General features: G+C 37.9%; 1 protein-coding gene and 1 pseudogene across 1 annotated transcript; one reads left to right on the top strand and one right to left on the bottom strand.

Annotated features, from left to right (window-relative positions):
* Window positions 1-654: 654 nt before the first annotated feature.
* LOC143578948 (protein DOG1-like 4 pseudogene) lies at window positions 655-1,452 on the bottom strand (annotated as a pseudogene).
* A 9,324-nt stretch (window positions 1,453-10,776) lies between these two features.
* Window positions 10,777-12,426, top strand: LOC143578949 (CBL-interacting protein kinase 5-like). The gene has a single exon (XM_077062389.1). It carries the CDS (start codon window positions 10,936-10,938, stop codon window positions 12,286-12,288), a length of 1,353 nt encoding a protein of 450 aa, XP_076918504.1. The 5' UTR covers window positions 10,777-10,935; the 3' UTR covers window positions 12,289-12,426.
* Window positions 12,427-17,269: the final 4,843 nt, after the last annotated feature.

Below are 17,269 nucleotides of genomic sequence, written 5' to 3' on the forward strand. Positions count from 1 at the left end.
CAATGAGGTCATGAGGATTTGAGGCTTACAATCAAGTCAATGTCAACCAAGGTGAATACGAAGGGTATAAACACGTCCTTGTCAACCAAGGCGAGGTAAGTTCAAATACATTGAAGATCACACTCTTTCTCCATTTTTACTTTAGTTACCCAAAACTCTCATGCCATAGCGCGGTCACATAGCAGCGAGATCCCTCTTTTTTCGGCGAGACTAACCAACCCAGCTTACAGATTCGTTGTCAGAAATACCCCCCCCCCCTACTCTTTGAAGCTTCAGATTGTTTAGCGTGGTCACCGACTAACATTGAAGATAGTCTTAACTATATTATTTGTAACGATTAATTCGGAAGGGTGACCAGATAGTGATTGGTTTGGAAAGGACCAGTCCAGAAGGGGGGGGACTACAATGAGGTCATGAGAATTCAAGGCTTGCAAGCAAGTCATTGTCAACCAAGGTGAATACGAAGGGTATAAACATGTCCTGTTTACACCACTTCATTACCCTACCCGACATAGTCAAGAAGAAACAACCCCTTGAGTTACTCTTTGAAGCTTCAAACCCTTTGTGTCGCTAACCGACTAGCATTGGAGATGGTCTAACTATATACTTTGTAACCATTATATAAATTAATTAATAATAATGATCATAATAAAATATTTAGTTTTAGACCCAAGATTTGAAAATCAAATTGGAATAATTAAACCACAAGAAGTCAACTAGCTACCACAACTAACATTAACTTGCTAACACTAACACTTAAATTAAAAAAACCTTAATAACAAAATCACCAAAACATCACAATTTCTTGTCCCACTTCCTTAACTGAACATGAAACATAGATTGTGCAGCCAACAACTCAACACACTGCTTAGGATTCATCATATCCAACAACCCCTTCAATGTCTTCAACCTCACACAATCTCCCATTTTCATCATCCTCTCCAACCCACTCAACAACGCCACCACCGCATCACCATCACCACCACCGCCGCCTCCTCTAGTCATCAACTCCACCATCCGCCTATCCGCCATCCCGACTTGTTGTCGTTCCATTTCCCTCTCTACTTTCTCTTCCTCCATCTTAATCTTCACCCTTAACCCCTCAATCCTCTTCACTTGTTCCTCTGTCAAGTCCACCAGCCCGGTACCCGTCCGCCTTAACGTGTCCACAAATCTGAACACCGCGGACGGTTTCCACCCGGTGACCCAAAGGTACGCGTTTTCTAGAGGCGTAAGCCATACCGGAGTAAAAAACGCACAAACGTCTTCATGGGCAGCTGCCCATTTGACACGATAATAGTTCTTGTGGTGAGTAGTCATTTTAGCGACCAGATTTTCGTAATCGGACTGGTGGGTGTAATCTTGGACGAGAAATCTGAGATATTCTTCGAGCTGACATACCCACTTCTCGTAAAAATCTGAGAATTTTTCTTCTGTTGGTGTCTTTTTCATGGTTTCTTCTTATTATTATTACTAAACATGGCCGATGCTTTTGAGGTTGTATATATATATAGATACATGTATTGTACATAGAGAGAGAGAAAGGATGGATGAGTGACACGCTTCGACTTAGAAGAAATGCTTGGCTAAAGATGCATGCTGCTGCATGGTTTCTCTAGTCTTTCTCTTTCTCTCTCTATTATGTAATTTGTTTGAAAGTTTTTGAATATATATTGAGCGTTCACAATATTATTGTACATGCATTCTTTTAACTTTCTAGAAAATAATATTGATAATCTTTCGTGTATTTTTTATTTAACGTCCAACAAAGTGAGAATTGTATATGTATAATCTACGAGATCACCCAATAACAAATGGTCATTGTTGACTGGCCTAACTCAGTATACGAAGACCTTAACATTGCATTATCGGGTTTAAAATACAAGAAAAAGAAAGAAAAGAAAAGAGATTATATACTTAAAAGACATTTTACGAGGTAAAATAAAAGAAAAGAAGTTACTTACATTCTTGAGTTAGATTAGAAGGAAAAGATATGAAAAAAATTGTAACTTTACAATTATGTCCTTATAGCAACATGGAAAAGAGAATTACGATAGCGTAAATTAGTAATATGGTAATTAGCTATAAACTTTCCTTCACAACCAGACCATATTTGTGGTAAAACTCGGACGTCCTTGGGATCGAACCAGAGATCCTAAATATCTCAGTCTTCCTTCATTGAGCCCTCAAGTGTTGTTAGTGGGGTTTAAGATTGGGTCTCCATTGAGAAACTCATGTTTCCTACAACTACACTACATGGAATAGTTATCCAATCTAAAATTTATTGGAAACTGAGTTTACTCAAAATATCGAGTGGTGGTATCGTATCATTACCCAACAAGCATCATTATCTATATATTTTTAAGGTTTTAGGTTTCGTTACGAGTTAGTTTTAGTATTCTCATCTACCGATATGATATCGGTTTTGTTATTCATGATATTGTTGCCATCACAATTGTAAATGACTTTTGTATGTGCTTGCATCAAGAGCTTTCGTGAAATATAATTACACATCAACTACCCGACGATGATTAGAACTAGATATTTATTTAATTTTTGTATTTTACGTGTATATATACCATATATAAATTTTGATTTTTTGTTAAGCAGTTGCTTTTAAACTGAACTATTATTTGTATCCAAAAAATTAAAATATTTTTATTGAAAAAGGAAGTATTCTAAATAATATATATTTTCTTGTGTATGTGGAATATAATTACGCATCTTCGACTGTCACAACGATACAAACTAGATATTTATGTGTTTTATGTAATAGGTATTTGTTTTTAACGAAAATACTAATTAATTATATCAAATAAAACACATTTATTTTAAATTATCTTTTATTTTAATAAACTTTGAAGTTTTATCATAATACATTATTAATCAATTAATAATCGAAAGAAAGTCATAGTACATTAAATAGTAATTAATTTATTTTTGAAACCTAAAAAATATTAATTTTTACATAATTTTGAATTTTTTATTAAAATCATTAGTACACGTAACATATTTTTTTCCTCTTATAAGATCTAATAATGATTATAAACATTTATGTATTGATATCATGCATCATGTATAGTACACAAGTTTTAAACTAGTAAAGTAATATAGTGGTTTCTGTGACATGCATTAAACGAGAAAAGTTAGTTATATAACTTAGAAGTAGATACTCGTAAGTTTGATAAAAAAAATGCACCATTAATTAGTTATAGTATTTTAAAGATGTTTAAACGAGCCCTAGCATGTAAAAACAAGCCACTAGAACTAAATATCCATTATGAGCCAAACATGAAATTTGTATTAGTGAGAGGGATCAAATATAAAAATTAGATCTCTTCTTTTAAAAAGTGTAAGAAACAATTAATAAAACTAATTTAATGGTTGCGATTATTACAATTGACAATTAGTAAAGATGGAATCCGCCCATCCAAATCCAAAGTGCTTATATAATTTGACGTAGGTGCTGTTTGTTTTTGCAGACATAAACTGTCTGTAAGCTGATTTCATCTGTTTTTATGTCTGCAGCTGAAGATGTGGTCTGAAGCTCTGTAAGCTGAAAAAATAAGACTGTTTGTTTTTATAAGTTGATACTGTTTGCATAAACTGAAAATATGTAAATTATCAAACTTATCTCACTGGATAGAAGTTATTTAACATTCAAGTTACATAAAATTATAATATTAAAAACAAGTTTAAAAAACACATAACATAAAATAAATTCAAAGCACATTGTTTTGCATTAATTGTTGTGCTATTTGATCTCGAAGTTGACTCATGAATTCACGATCCGCTGCACTTCCATGTCGAGCTTCTCCTTCTTCACCATTATCTTGTGCATCTTCATCTCCATCTTGAAAACGTACATTTGGGTGATCATATTCATCAAAAAGGTCATCGCTTAAACCCTCTTTCCGTATATGGTGCCATAAATCCACGAGTGTGTGCATACGCAGCATCACATAGATAATATTTATCTAAAAAAGACGATGCATGCATCAAAACTATATATGTAATATAAGAAATAAAGTTGAGATTGTAATATATATACACGGAGGAGGTAGTGGAAATGGTGCATTAGCATTTGTTAAAGATTCAGACAATATTCTAGAATCATGTGCTACTCCTTCCCATCCGGCCACCAGAAAGGTAAATACCATATTGAAGTCACAAATGGCCAAAACATTTTGATAGCACTCGTCTTTTCCTCTTCCTCTATACAAATGTTGTTTATGAACAGGGACAATGACATGTATCAAAGTTCCATCAAGTGCACCAATCGCTTCTTATATAGAATTTAATCGTTAATAATATACATGGAAAGAGATCACAATAGGACTTTTAGGACGTACCTTAAAAACTCTTCGTAATCTTTTATTACGTCTTGGAGTATCTGGATTAGATGTTGGTACTATAACCTCTTTAGCAAACTCCATCATTTTTGCCAACACTTCATGAAAATACTTATGAATTGTTTGTTTCGAGTGTTGAAATCTACGTTTAATAACGGAAAACCGTTGATTGTGACCGAGCATCATCAGAAACATAGCCATTTTTTCTTCAACGGAGATGTGTTTGCTATCTTTTAACCAACCTTTCACTCTAAAATGTGTGCAAAGTCGAACAAATGAATCACGTGACATACGAAGGAGTTTAATGCTTTGTTGATTGTTCCCACGCAACAGCTCTAAAGTAAAATGGTGTCCAGACATAACCGAAGTGTTATCTCTTTTTCTTTTGTGATTTCTCGGCCAAAAGTATCGAAGATATAAGAACATCACAATGAGGAGCAATAACTTTTGATTATAATCCATGATAAACATGTCGAATAAGAGCAAAATGTTTATGTTGAAAATTGAATATAAGAAAGGCCTAATTGCAAACATAATAGTTCAAAGTAGTACAATAATTGTTCAAAATACAAAGCAAATAAAGGTTCATATAATACGAATCACATACTACAAATCACACCAAAAGACAAATACCGACTGACCAATGTCATCCACTACAAATACCGACATACTACAAATCACACCAAAAGACAAATACCGACTGACCAATGTCATCCACTACAAATACCGACATACTACAAATCACTCTCCCTACTTAAACATTCCTAATGTCGTCCCGGTCATCTTAATCCACCCTTTCAACACCTCAGGGTCTGATGGCAATGTCATCCACGCTTGTCTCATTTGTATCGACTGACCAAAAATGTTAAATGCTGCCAAAAACAAGGGATCTATAGGCTCTAAGCCAACTAATTTCAACTTATCATAACATTCGTCAGTTGATGGCCCTGTGCTTTTCACCATATGCTTGAGTGCTTGTTGCATATCTTTCGCTAAATCATCTAGGGTAATGGTGGTTTTAGAGGTTTTGGCTTTTTTGTTACGCCTAGCTTCATTATGATTAGAAGTTTGACCCTTATTATTGGAAGGAACGTCATCATCATTTTGAAAGCTTTGTTCATGAGAGTCTCCATCATCATCTTCCGGATTACAAAAGCTACCATCTTGTATCTGAAGTGTTTGGACATGTGGGGATGACGAAACTCCAGATGTTTGAGTAGATGTCCATTGATTACCACCTGTAGCACTAAGCCCTTCGAACAAAGCTATGTGAAGGTCAAGATGAGGCAACGGACGTGTTTTTAATGACATTGCCCTCGGGTGACCCTGCGCCAAATTAATATGGACTATAATTTATACTTTTCACTCTAAAATATAACACAATACTAAAAACATAAAGAAATATACACCTTCTTAAAATCTTCCCATTCCTGAGGTGTTAAAGTGAACATGTTTGTTTCTGGGTTGTAAAGATTTCCAGTCTTGTTTCGCAAATAACACCATCCTACATATTTTGATTTCATGGTATCAAAAGCATTTCTAATTTGCTTTTGACTCAAATCCATGTGAAATTGTTCCTTGAGTTTCTTTCCTAATATAACCCAAGACTCTCTGCGCAAGCTTTGTCCATTTCTACCTACCCGCCCAATTTCTTCAAGACATGTTTCTAATAAACATTTAATTGCGTCATCCGTCCATTGTTGTCGACCATCATTAGTTTCCATCTACAATTATATATATTCTTAACAATCATTTGTTCACAATACTCAAATAGCATAACAAAAACAATCATGGGTTCACAATACTCAAATACCATAACAAAAACAAATGGCTTAACAAAAACAAATCAAAGGTGGTTTGGGTCAAATACCATAAACCGACACACTCTTTTTTCTTAAAATGTATTTTCCTAAAGACGAAAGTTTATGGACCAAAATAAAAGAAATCATTTATATATGTTGACTTCTCTGAAAACTACTACCAATCTTGCCATATATCTCTGAAAACTACTACCAATTTCATAAATCTTCAACAACTCTCAAACAAAAACAACCAGACAATCAAATTCTAAAATACACACTTATAGCACATCTGGTACACTAGAATCTATCTACTGATTACAACAATCATAAAGACTAAAACTGGAAAACAAACGGATTCAAGAATCAAAACCCTAAATTAACAGAAGATGAACAAAATTGATGTTTGAGAGAGAAACTGAACGGATTGTATGAATCACGATAAAACTTCTCGACTCTTTCAATTTATATAAGCAGACCAAATCAGCCCAAAACACAACCACCAGAACGAGGTGGTCGAACGGCGGTGGTCGAACGGTTTAATGATGAAGCAGCGGGGGGTCGACGGAGGTGGTCGAACGGTGGTTATGGCGGCGGTATGGCGACTGAACCAAGGGAGAGAGCAGGAGGCGGTATGGCGGTGGTTATGGCGACCGGAACCAAGGGAGAGAGGAAGAGAAGGAGTGTACCTGGAGGAGCAGAGGCGGTGGCGATGGCTGCCGGCGAGTGGAGGAGCGACGGAGGCGGTGGCTAGGGTTGGAAGGGCTGGACGACCGGTTGTGGAGGATGAAGACGTTTGAAGCATGTTTCAATAGCTTTTGTTTTAAGAAGTTATAAGCTGTTTGCAGATCTTATTCTTTTAAAAAAACAAACTGTCTTCACAGCTGATTGTCTGCGCGCCTGCAGACATTACTCTCCTGAAGATGTTTGAAGCAAAAACAAACATCACCGTAGTTATATCAGTTTACAATTTTACATGGTGTGAGTATGTGTAAATTGTACACTGCAAATGTGTACCCAAATTCAAAGTGTAATTTGATTACGCATTAACCATGTGAATATTATACAAGTTACAAGTTGAAAGAGCATATACATTTTATTTATAGTTTTATAGTTGACAGTATCATCTTCACTTTTTGGTTACATTTAAACTTCGGTTTTTACTTTTTAGTTACATATATAGTTTTGATGGATTTTAAAAACATAAAAAATGGGAGTATTATTTTCTGATAAAAGGCAAAGGCGTTTTCCAAGGGTGTGATGTCATCCAAAGTGCCACATAGGTGTAGACGTGTCATGACAAAGGACCATGTGGTGTCCCATGTGGAGCTTCCGTCACACTTCCACAATATGCGACCCCCTTGGATATTAGTCACAGTTTGAAGTCAAATGTTTACTTTTATCCCATTCAACATATATGTACTTCCTATCTTTTTTTTTTTTTAAAAATATGTGTCAAGTTCTAGTATATTATCATCAATCATTAAATCGCATTAACTTATATCTTTTAAACAAATTTAACCTAAACATTTAGGATATGTGTAGTAGAGAGGCTATAAAACAAGATAATTTACGTCATATGACGCTCAGTCAACAAAGAATAGATTTTTATTTTAAGGGTAATGGTGTTGTACCCCCCCCCCCCCACACACATATATATATCACACACTCACTAACTATTATAATAATAAAAATAACAAATATGGCAGGCGGCAAAAACTAGTTGCACATCCCCTAATCGCCCCTTTTGTCGCCTCCAAAGGCGGTGTCGCGCCCCTTGACACCCTCGATTGCTCGTCCACTATACCTAGTCTTACATTTAACTATCATAGTCTGTCCACTACACTCTATGAGTCTATGGTCCATGATCACTAACTATTTAACAAAACAAGATTGATTATGAGAAAAAGAAAATAGCTTATAGGGTCACTAGTTTGCTCTTTTGCCTTAGTCGATTCAAGTTATATAATGTTCAATTCAAACCATCATTTAATATTTTCAAATTTGAAACGAGTTTAAATGTATGACGAACACTCCGTTCATCTATCACCACCAGTCGTCATTTATGCTTGTGCTAATTTGCAGATTATATTCTTAAACTTCAATAAGTATAGTCGACGCCCTGAACTTCAATACGACTTGTTGCAATTCTCGCCCTATCCACGAAATTGATTCCATGGCCAATGTTGGATAGTTAAAATGAATTAATACTTATTTATTACACATGTGAGTAGGTGTTGCAAGTGATTTTGTAATTTGTGGGTACTTAAGGGTAAAAATAAGATGGCGGTGTAGGATTGGTCGATGAATAATTAATACACATAAGTGCTCATTCCCCTCTCATATGGATTGATTAACAAATAAATGTTAAAACTTATGATCGAATTCATTTATTCCTCGTAAATTTCTTAAACATCATAAAAACCTATATAATCGATCCAATCTAGAAAAAGAAAGAATTAAATAGATCGGAAACTATGGGAGAAATTGAAGTTGAGTGAAGAACACACTAGTGAGTAGTGACTGACATGACATGTACTCTTTTTGTACCATTTATGTTCATGTTTTCTGTACCCCTTTAACCCTTGGATTCGTAGGTGGGCGTCTGCCTTATATTTTTAATAATTTTAATTATAAGAATTAAGAGGCAACGTTTTATTTTATATTCAAAGGCGGCCGACTTGCATGTTTTCTATTGTTTGTTTAAAAGAATATTCGATCCGACCCGGCTCGATTTATCAAAATTCTTTTGATTTAATGATAAAAATAGGACATGTACGTAAGTGAATATCCAAAAATAAACTAAATAAATAAATAAGCAAAAGTTTAATGATCAGATTCTATAATCATACTTTTAGACTCGGTTTTTCAAATCATAAACTGTGCAACTTGGCATAAAAAATGTTGTGTTAATTCGTTTTCTGTAATTGGTTTGATTTGATTGTAGTCGGTTTTTATTTTATATTTGAGCTCAAATGCTTGGATTTGAAACACTTGATATAAAAATAATGAATCTGATCCTAAAACCAGTCTGAAGTTTTTGTTAACTATGTGCACCTATTAATGAAATTTAATCATTAAACTTTTGTACCAAAATAATGAATTTGAGCAATAAACTCAAAAATAAACATTTGAACAAGCCTAGCTAATGCAATTCGGTTTTATGGGGTGGCTCGCTTTGGTTTTGGAGTGAGACATAATTAGACTCTTTGTTGTGGGTGTCTTGGGGGCGATTTGGGGGCAATGTTGGGGAGGAACACCGCTAAGGGAGATATAGGGGGGCGATTTGGGGTGGAGGTGGAGGGGGAGGGGGGAGGGATGCTGAGGGTGAGATACTGAGATGTGCCATCCAACTTCTCTTTCTCTCTCTCTCACACACACATGAATATATATTGGGACAACAAACAACATCGGTATGTTATGAAGACGGGGCTTCAAAGCCCTGTTTTCTACATGACAATTACGTAAAGGGGCTATGTTGCCTCTCCATAGAGGAATAGAGAACAACCTTAAAAGCAAATAGCAATTTTTGGTTTTTAAGAATAAACATATCCGAATATTCGTTTGTAGGTTGGATAGGTTTTTTCGGTTACCGTTAATCATTTTTTTCTCATCCTTATCTCGACTGTGTCAACCGGAGGATTTATTTGGGTTGAACAATATACAAAAATCCATATTTTCCACTCATTTTATTACACCTTTTATGTAATATAATGTTGTGTACTATTTTATAATTTATAGCAATTTGGTTTAAAATGACATAAAAACGCAACGAAAATCTTCAATGTGGGACATGCATACATGATATATCAAACCCAATTTCAAGATTTTGGATGAGGCTTAATTCGGTAGGGCCAAGTTTGAAGAGTCATGACTCATGGATTTAGGCAAAAACATATAGAGTTACCGTTGACATATTATTATTATTATTATTATTATTATTATTATTATTATTATTCATACGTAACTAAAACATGCAAAACAATTTTGTATGACTATTTATGTTCATGACATTTTTCCATTACTTGATCTCTCAAGTCCCGAATCGATAATCAAACACGTATAAACAAATAACTCTCGTGTATATTAATTATAAAATCTATCTTAAAAACTGATTACAACTCTCAAATCCTAACTCGGTCTGACTTTTAATGAACACTAACTTGGTTGCATCTAGATTTACCCTACTCGGTTGCATCTCACACTATTCTATAATATTAACCATAACTTGGTTTATATAGACTAACATAATTTACTAGTTAAGACATTACCAAATATAATAAAACACTAACTGTAATCCCATAAACCCATACATATTAATGAATCTCAAAGGTCCAATTAATACCTCGTTTTATCCGTTACTTGTTAACTTCCACTCCGCCCCCATTGTGCAAAAGTGTTTTATGCAATCATGTCACAAGCTATTTGTTTTCAAAGTCAAGTTTGGACAATCTTTAAACTCCTCAGAGGCTCAAATACAAAAATAAATCGATAAATCATGTATCACTCATAATTCCTCCATTCATGTGCTATATTCCTATATACAAATTCTTAAACCACATGTTACTCAATTTCCATAATTAGTAATATAATTCAATTACATAATCATATGTATTTGACCCATAGAGTTCCTTTTGTTTGAGGTATCATGATCATGTGCATGCATATATAATTTCTAACTTCTTGCAAAAATCCCCTTGGTTGAATGCCCATGAATTCCTTTAGGTTTTCTGTCATGTTTTCTGTTCTTAATTTAAGGTTTTAATAAAAGAACAAAAAGAAAGATGGAAAACAAAAAAGGAAACATTTTGATGCAACGATATGAGCTCGGAAAGTTGCTTGGACATGGCACATTTGCGAAGGTCTATCATGCGCGAAACCTTAAAACAAACCGAAGTGTCGCGGTCAAGATTATTGACAAAGGAAAGGTCATGGAGGCGGGGTTGATGAATCAAATCAAACGCGAGATTTCTGTTATGAGGCTTATAAAACACCCGAATGTGGTCCGGCTTTATGAGGTGATGGCAAACAAAACCAATATTTACTTCGCGATGGAATACATTAAAGGGGGTGAGCTTTTTGATAAGGTTGCAAAAGGAAGGCTCAAAGAGGATGCTGCTAGAAAATATTTTCAACAGTTAATATCTGCCGTTGATTTTTGTCATAGTCGTGGTGTTTGTCATCGTGATCTCAAGCCTGAGAATCTCCTCATCGACGAATCAGGGAAACTTAAAGTCTCGGATTTTGGTTTGAGCGCGGTGTTTGAGTCCAGGAGGCAAGATGGTCTTTTGCATACAATGTGTGGGACACCGGCTTATGTGGCACCCGAGGTTATAAACACAAAAGGGTACGATGGTGTAAAGGCGGATATTTGGTCTTGTGGAGTCATCTTGTTTGTTCTGCTTGCGGCTTATCTTCCATTTTATGATGCAAATTTGATGAATATGTACAAAAAGATTAGCAAAGGCACGTTTAAGTGTCCGCAATGGTTCTCTCCGGAGGTCAAAGGCTTGCTTTTTCGGATTCTTGATACAAACCCGAACACAAGAATCACAGCACCTGAGATTATGCAACACTCTTGGTTCAAAAAGGGTTTCAAAAAGATTAAAATCCCAAATGTAATCACCATGAAGAACAAAGCCAAACAGGACATTGAGATCGATCTTGATCTCGATCTTGACCTTGATCTTGAAAGCACCAAACAAGAATCCCAAATTCCAAGTGGAAGTAGTGTAACTAATAGTACTAATCTTGAAAAACTCAAGAAAGAAGAACCCGCTGAGTTGAAGCCAACATCAATGAATGCATTTGATATCATATCAATGTCGGATGGATTAAACCTTTCGGGTTTGTTTGAGGACGAAGCTCCAAGCGAGAAACTAGAATCCCGTTTCATGACGACTAAACCAGCAGCCACAATCATGTCAAAGTTGGAAGAGGTAGCGGTGACGGAAGATTATAGGGTTTTGAAGAAGTTAGATGGGACACTGATTTTGCAAGGGAAAAAAGAAGGAAAAAATGGTAAGTTAGCCATAGACGCGGAGATATTCGAGTTTGCGCCATCATTGCATATGGTTGAGGTGAAGTTGTTGTCTGGGGACACGGTAGAGTATCATAACTTTTGCGAAAAAATGTGAAAGAAACAATCTTGATACCAAAAGATGAAGGATGATGATCCATCATTTCATCACAAGGAATTATAATTCTTGATAAACTTATATCACTAGATCAATTAGTGTTTGTTTTGTATACATATGATCATTTTTTAAATGCCAGAAAATTGATGCCAATTAGCCAAATGATCAACAACAAACAGATTCAAGATTAGTGATTTAGCATTAAAAAGATTAACAAAATGCAATAAAGATTATACCATTTTTAAGTCTTAACTCCTTAGTCTTGATTCATCGGTGTCAAAAGCCAAACTCGACGATGATTCACCAGAACCCGACAAAACATTAGAGGCTGCAAACGCGGTCTTAATTCATTTTCACAAAACTCTTCATAATCTTTTCTGTCTCCTGATTTCTTTTTAACTTCCACAAGTCTCAAATAAGATGTTAACTCATATATCTCAACTATGATCACCAAAGGGCCTTTAACCCCTTCCTTGGACCCTTCTAAACTAATCCTACAATCCTTTTTCCTAATCGAAAAACCTACCGATTTTGCAATTTCTTCTTCTAAATTTAAAACAATGCTAGAAACCGAAGCCCCCAACACAACACTTTGTTGAAGACCTCCGGGCCCCGGGATTGACATAATATAGCATGATATGATTAATTAGCATGATATATTAGTTTTTGTAAAATCAGTGATGGGTTTAGCCGTTTAGGACTTTGTAAGTTTAAAAAAACCAGTTGTGAAATGGGCCGAATTGAAATAATCACATTTTATTGTAAGAAAGTTGAATTATTAAAAGTTATAAATAAAAGGAAAATTGGTTTTTATTGGTCCCAATTATTGTATTTTGGTTATTACCGGTCTCAACTAATGAATTGGTCACTGATGGTTCAAACTTTTAATGTATTTGTTTCTAACGGTCCACGGCTAACAAAATCCTAACGCCGTTAGTTTCAGGTCGCCGGGAAAGTCAATTTTTTGCCGGAAACACCACCTGAACACCGCCACCACCACCAATTGACTCACCGCCAACCAACCACCATCACTTAGTTAAGCACCATCAACTGATTCCGACGATGGTTCTAGGGTTCCGGCAACCTCAATAATTGAGACTTTTACTAGAAAAATGTTCCTAAACGTACGATACAAAGTTACCATGATGTTTGGGACAAAACTGTTGAGTTTTCGGGAAAAATGTGTGTTTACCGGCCAAAAACGTTTTTCCGTCGAACTGAAACTAACAACGTTAGAATTTTGTTAGTCGCGGACGTTAGAAACAAATACGTTAATAGTTGGGACTGTCAGCAGCCAATTCGTTAGTTGGGACCGGCAGTGACCAAAAAACGATAATTGGAACAAATGAAAATCAAGTTTCTTAATAAAATCAAAAGAATTTAAAACTTCTAAGAGAGTTACGTAAATCTATAGCATAGAACTGAAAATCTATAGCTTGTCTTGGGCTACATGTGTATATACTGTTCGGGCTTCTCTCCTGGTTTGGGCTGCTGGGCCCATGGGTTCGGGCCTACCCCACACTTAAAAAAGGTGATCATCAACACCGTTCATCATTTCACTTTAGCGTTTAGTGTCGGTCCGACAATCCTTTTCCGACACAAAAGTACACATCATCACCAATATACAAAACTAGATATGTTAATCATCTTGTCATGTTTTGGGGTTGATTTCCTAGCGACAAATACATACAATACAAATAAAAAGTTACTTAAAATTCAAATGTCTTGGATTCGAGTCCAGAGAAAAAATAAATTCACGCTTCAAAAAAAAAAAAAGAAAAAAAATCATATTATCATGTTATAAGTTTCTCATCTTTATTACACTAATGACTTATATGATGCTTGTTGTCAAAACATGAAATGAATCTGACCTGATCCATGACGATGTTTCCACGGATGTCGAGATGAACGAACCACGTTTTGATCTTCTTCTCCGGTTGCTTGAGATCTGCAATGGCCTTTTGGGGGTGTGGAGGTGACTGCTAAGAAATCTCAAGGATCTCTTGTTTACAGACACAAAAATGGTTATGGTGGTGGCTCTTACTGAGCATGACCCTTTAATAAGGAGGTGGAGACCTCCTTATATAGAGAGCCTCATGGCCACCATCATGGTACCCTAATGGGCCTAGCCCAGTTAGGGTTACCTCCACAAAACCCCCTCAGCCCAATAACATTGTATTAGTCCATATAATAAAATAAGCCAAACATAATAAATTTAGGGTCGTAAAACCGGGTTTAGTACCATACCCCTACAAGCCCCCCAAGTCCAGTGTTGCTCCTAGGCGTGCAAGCGTTTAGGTGGAGCGCTGGACTTTATAAGGTGTGTTAGGACATGAGGCGGTTTTTTCCCTTTTCTTCGGCCCTGTCTTTATTGTCTTTGAGTTTTGGGAGGTTTTCTCCATGATGGTGACATGTTGTGGTCTTTATGATAATGATGGTGCACTAGCATGAATAACATATAGCACGCATCATAACAATAGTGGCGCGGGGCCTGATAAAAGATAGAGTGCGCGTCTCGATAATAATGTAATGTAACTTGCGCGCGAGGCAGCTTACGAGCTATAAAAATAATAAAGCTTGCGCGCGAGGCGACTTACGAGCTATAAAAATAATGAAGCATGCGCGAGTTGCGGCTTATGAGCTATAAAAATAATGAAGCATGCGCGAGTTGCGGCTTATGAGCTACAAAAATAATGAAGCATGCGCGAGTTGCGGCTTATGAGCTACAGAAATAATGAAGCATGCGCGAGTTGCGGCTTACGAGCTGTAAAAATAATAAAGCTTGCGCTCGAGGCGACTTACGAGCTATAAAAATAATTAAGCTTGCGCGCGAGGCGACTTACGAGCTATAATATAATAATGACTGGGCCACAAGGGCCTCTTCTGCGCAGGATGACTATCCCGGCTCGTCTTCAAAATAATAATGGAGGCACAAACGGCCAGATAATAATAATAATGTCATAGGTGCTTGTGCGACTCGTAGCCGAACCTGCAAAAACATATCAACTAAAAGTGGATGTATTACAAGGTTCCCATCCTCGGGCAAATTATGAGGTGTGCCCAACCTACGTTGGCGCGTGGCCGTTTGGGATATTATTAGGCTCCCGACCTTTATGTTTGGCGCATATTATTAGGCTCCCGACCTTTATGTTTGGCGCGTGGCCATGTGGGATATTATTAGGCTCCCGACCTTGATGTTTGGCGCGTGGCCATGTGGGATATTATTGGGCTCCTGACCTTTATGTTTGGCACGTGGCCGTTTGGGATATTATTAGGCTCCCGACCTTTATGTTTGGCGCGTGGCCGTTTGGGATATTATTAGGCTCCCGACCTTTATGTTTGGCGCGTGGCCGTTTGGGATATATTAGGCTAACATACGTTATGCGAGAGCTTTCGGTGAATGTATGGTGAAGGGTTGAGCGCGCATGCATGGCAGGGAGTTGAGCGCGCATGCATGGCGGTGTTGAGCGCGCATGCATGGCGGGGAGTTGAGCGCGCATGCATGGCGGGGTTGAGCGCGCATGCATGGCGGGGAGTTGAGCGCGCATGCATGGCGGGGAGTTGAGCGCGCATGCATGGCGGGGTTGAGCGCGCATGCATGGCGGGGAGTTGAGCGCGCATGCATGGCGGGGAGTTGAGCGCGCATGCATGGCGGAGTTGAGCGCGCATGCATGGCGGGAGTTGAGCGCGCATGCATGGCGAAGGGTTGAGCGCGCATGAATGGCGGGGTTGAGCGCGCATGCATGGCGGAGTGTTGAGCGCGCATGCATGGCGGGGTTGAGCGCGCATGCATGGCGGAGTGTTGAGCGCGCATGCATGGCGGGGTTGAGCGCGCATGCATGGCGGGGTTGTGCGCGCGTGCATGGCGCGGGCTTGAGCGCGCATGCATGGCGGTGTGTTGTTTAGCGATGCGCATGCACGGTGGTGATCAACTGTTGAGGTGGTGTGGTATTTATAGTATTAGGATTTTCAATGATTGGGCTCAGACCCAATTATGGCCTTTTTGGCCTCCTCCTATTGCTTCGCGCCACGTGTACTTAGGACACCAGGTGCTTTTTCATTGATTATTCTCTGACCAAGGTATTTCACCTGACCCATGTGCCATCACGTGGTGGCACATGGGCTTTTGTTGAGTTGTCCACCCTTCATTGGCAGCGGTCAACACCAACACATTCTTCATTCCTTAAAAGATACCTTCTGGAAGGTTGCTTGATGAGTGGAGAGTGACTCATTTGTTGATTTGGATTAGACTATTGTCTCGTCTGATGAGTACAATCATGGTTGTCCTTATCCTGATTTGGATTCGACAATTCTCATTTGTTGTGTCGCTTACGCGCGGCCTGCGCAAGGTCTCCTTTATTCTCACGCGCAGATGTGATATGCGTGAGCATGTGATATGCGCCATGCGCAGATGTGATATGCGTGAGCATACGTGATGCGTGAGCATATGTGATGCGTTAGCATATGATATGCGTGATCATATGTGATGCGTGAGCATACGTGATGCGTGAGCATATGATATGCGTGAGCATACGTGATGCGTGAGCATATGATATGCGTGAGCATACGTGATGCGTGAGCATATGATATGCGTGAGCATACGTGATGCGTGGGCATATGTGATGCGTGAGCATATGTGATGCGTGAGCATATGATACGCGTGAGCATACGTGATGCGTGAGCATATGTGATGCGTGAGCATATGATACGCGTGAGCATACGTGATGCGTGAGAATATGTGATGCGTGAGCATATGATACGCGTGAGCATACGTGATGCGTGAGCATATGTGATGCGTGAGCATATGTGATATGCGCCACGCGCATAGGTTTTGGCTTTGTGTCTTCATGACATCCTGATTTTAAGCCTCGTCTATATTTTGTGGGTTGACCCGCCCCGCTCGATGTTAAGGCGGGTGCATACCCCCTTCAAGCCCCCCCAGTCTAACATGTCTTGTCTCGCGCGAGCGAGATAATATAGG

The sequence above is a fragment of the Bidens hawaiensis genome, unplaced genomic scaffold (genome assembly GCF_021521415.1).
Source record: "Bidens hawaiensis isolate Kalapana, Puna unplaced genomic scaffold, B.hawaiensis_p1.1 tig00029399_1, whole genome shotgun sequence".
Lineage (NCBI taxonomy): Eukaryota > Viridiplantae > Streptophyta > Magnoliopsida > Asterales > Asteraceae > Bidens > Bidens hawaiensis.

What these genes read in the sequence shown, in the direction of transcription:
- LOC143578949 (XM_077062389.1), top strand. Translation starts at nt 10,936, where the DNA reads ATGGAAAACAAAAAAGGAAACATTTTGATGCAACGATATGAGCTCGGA.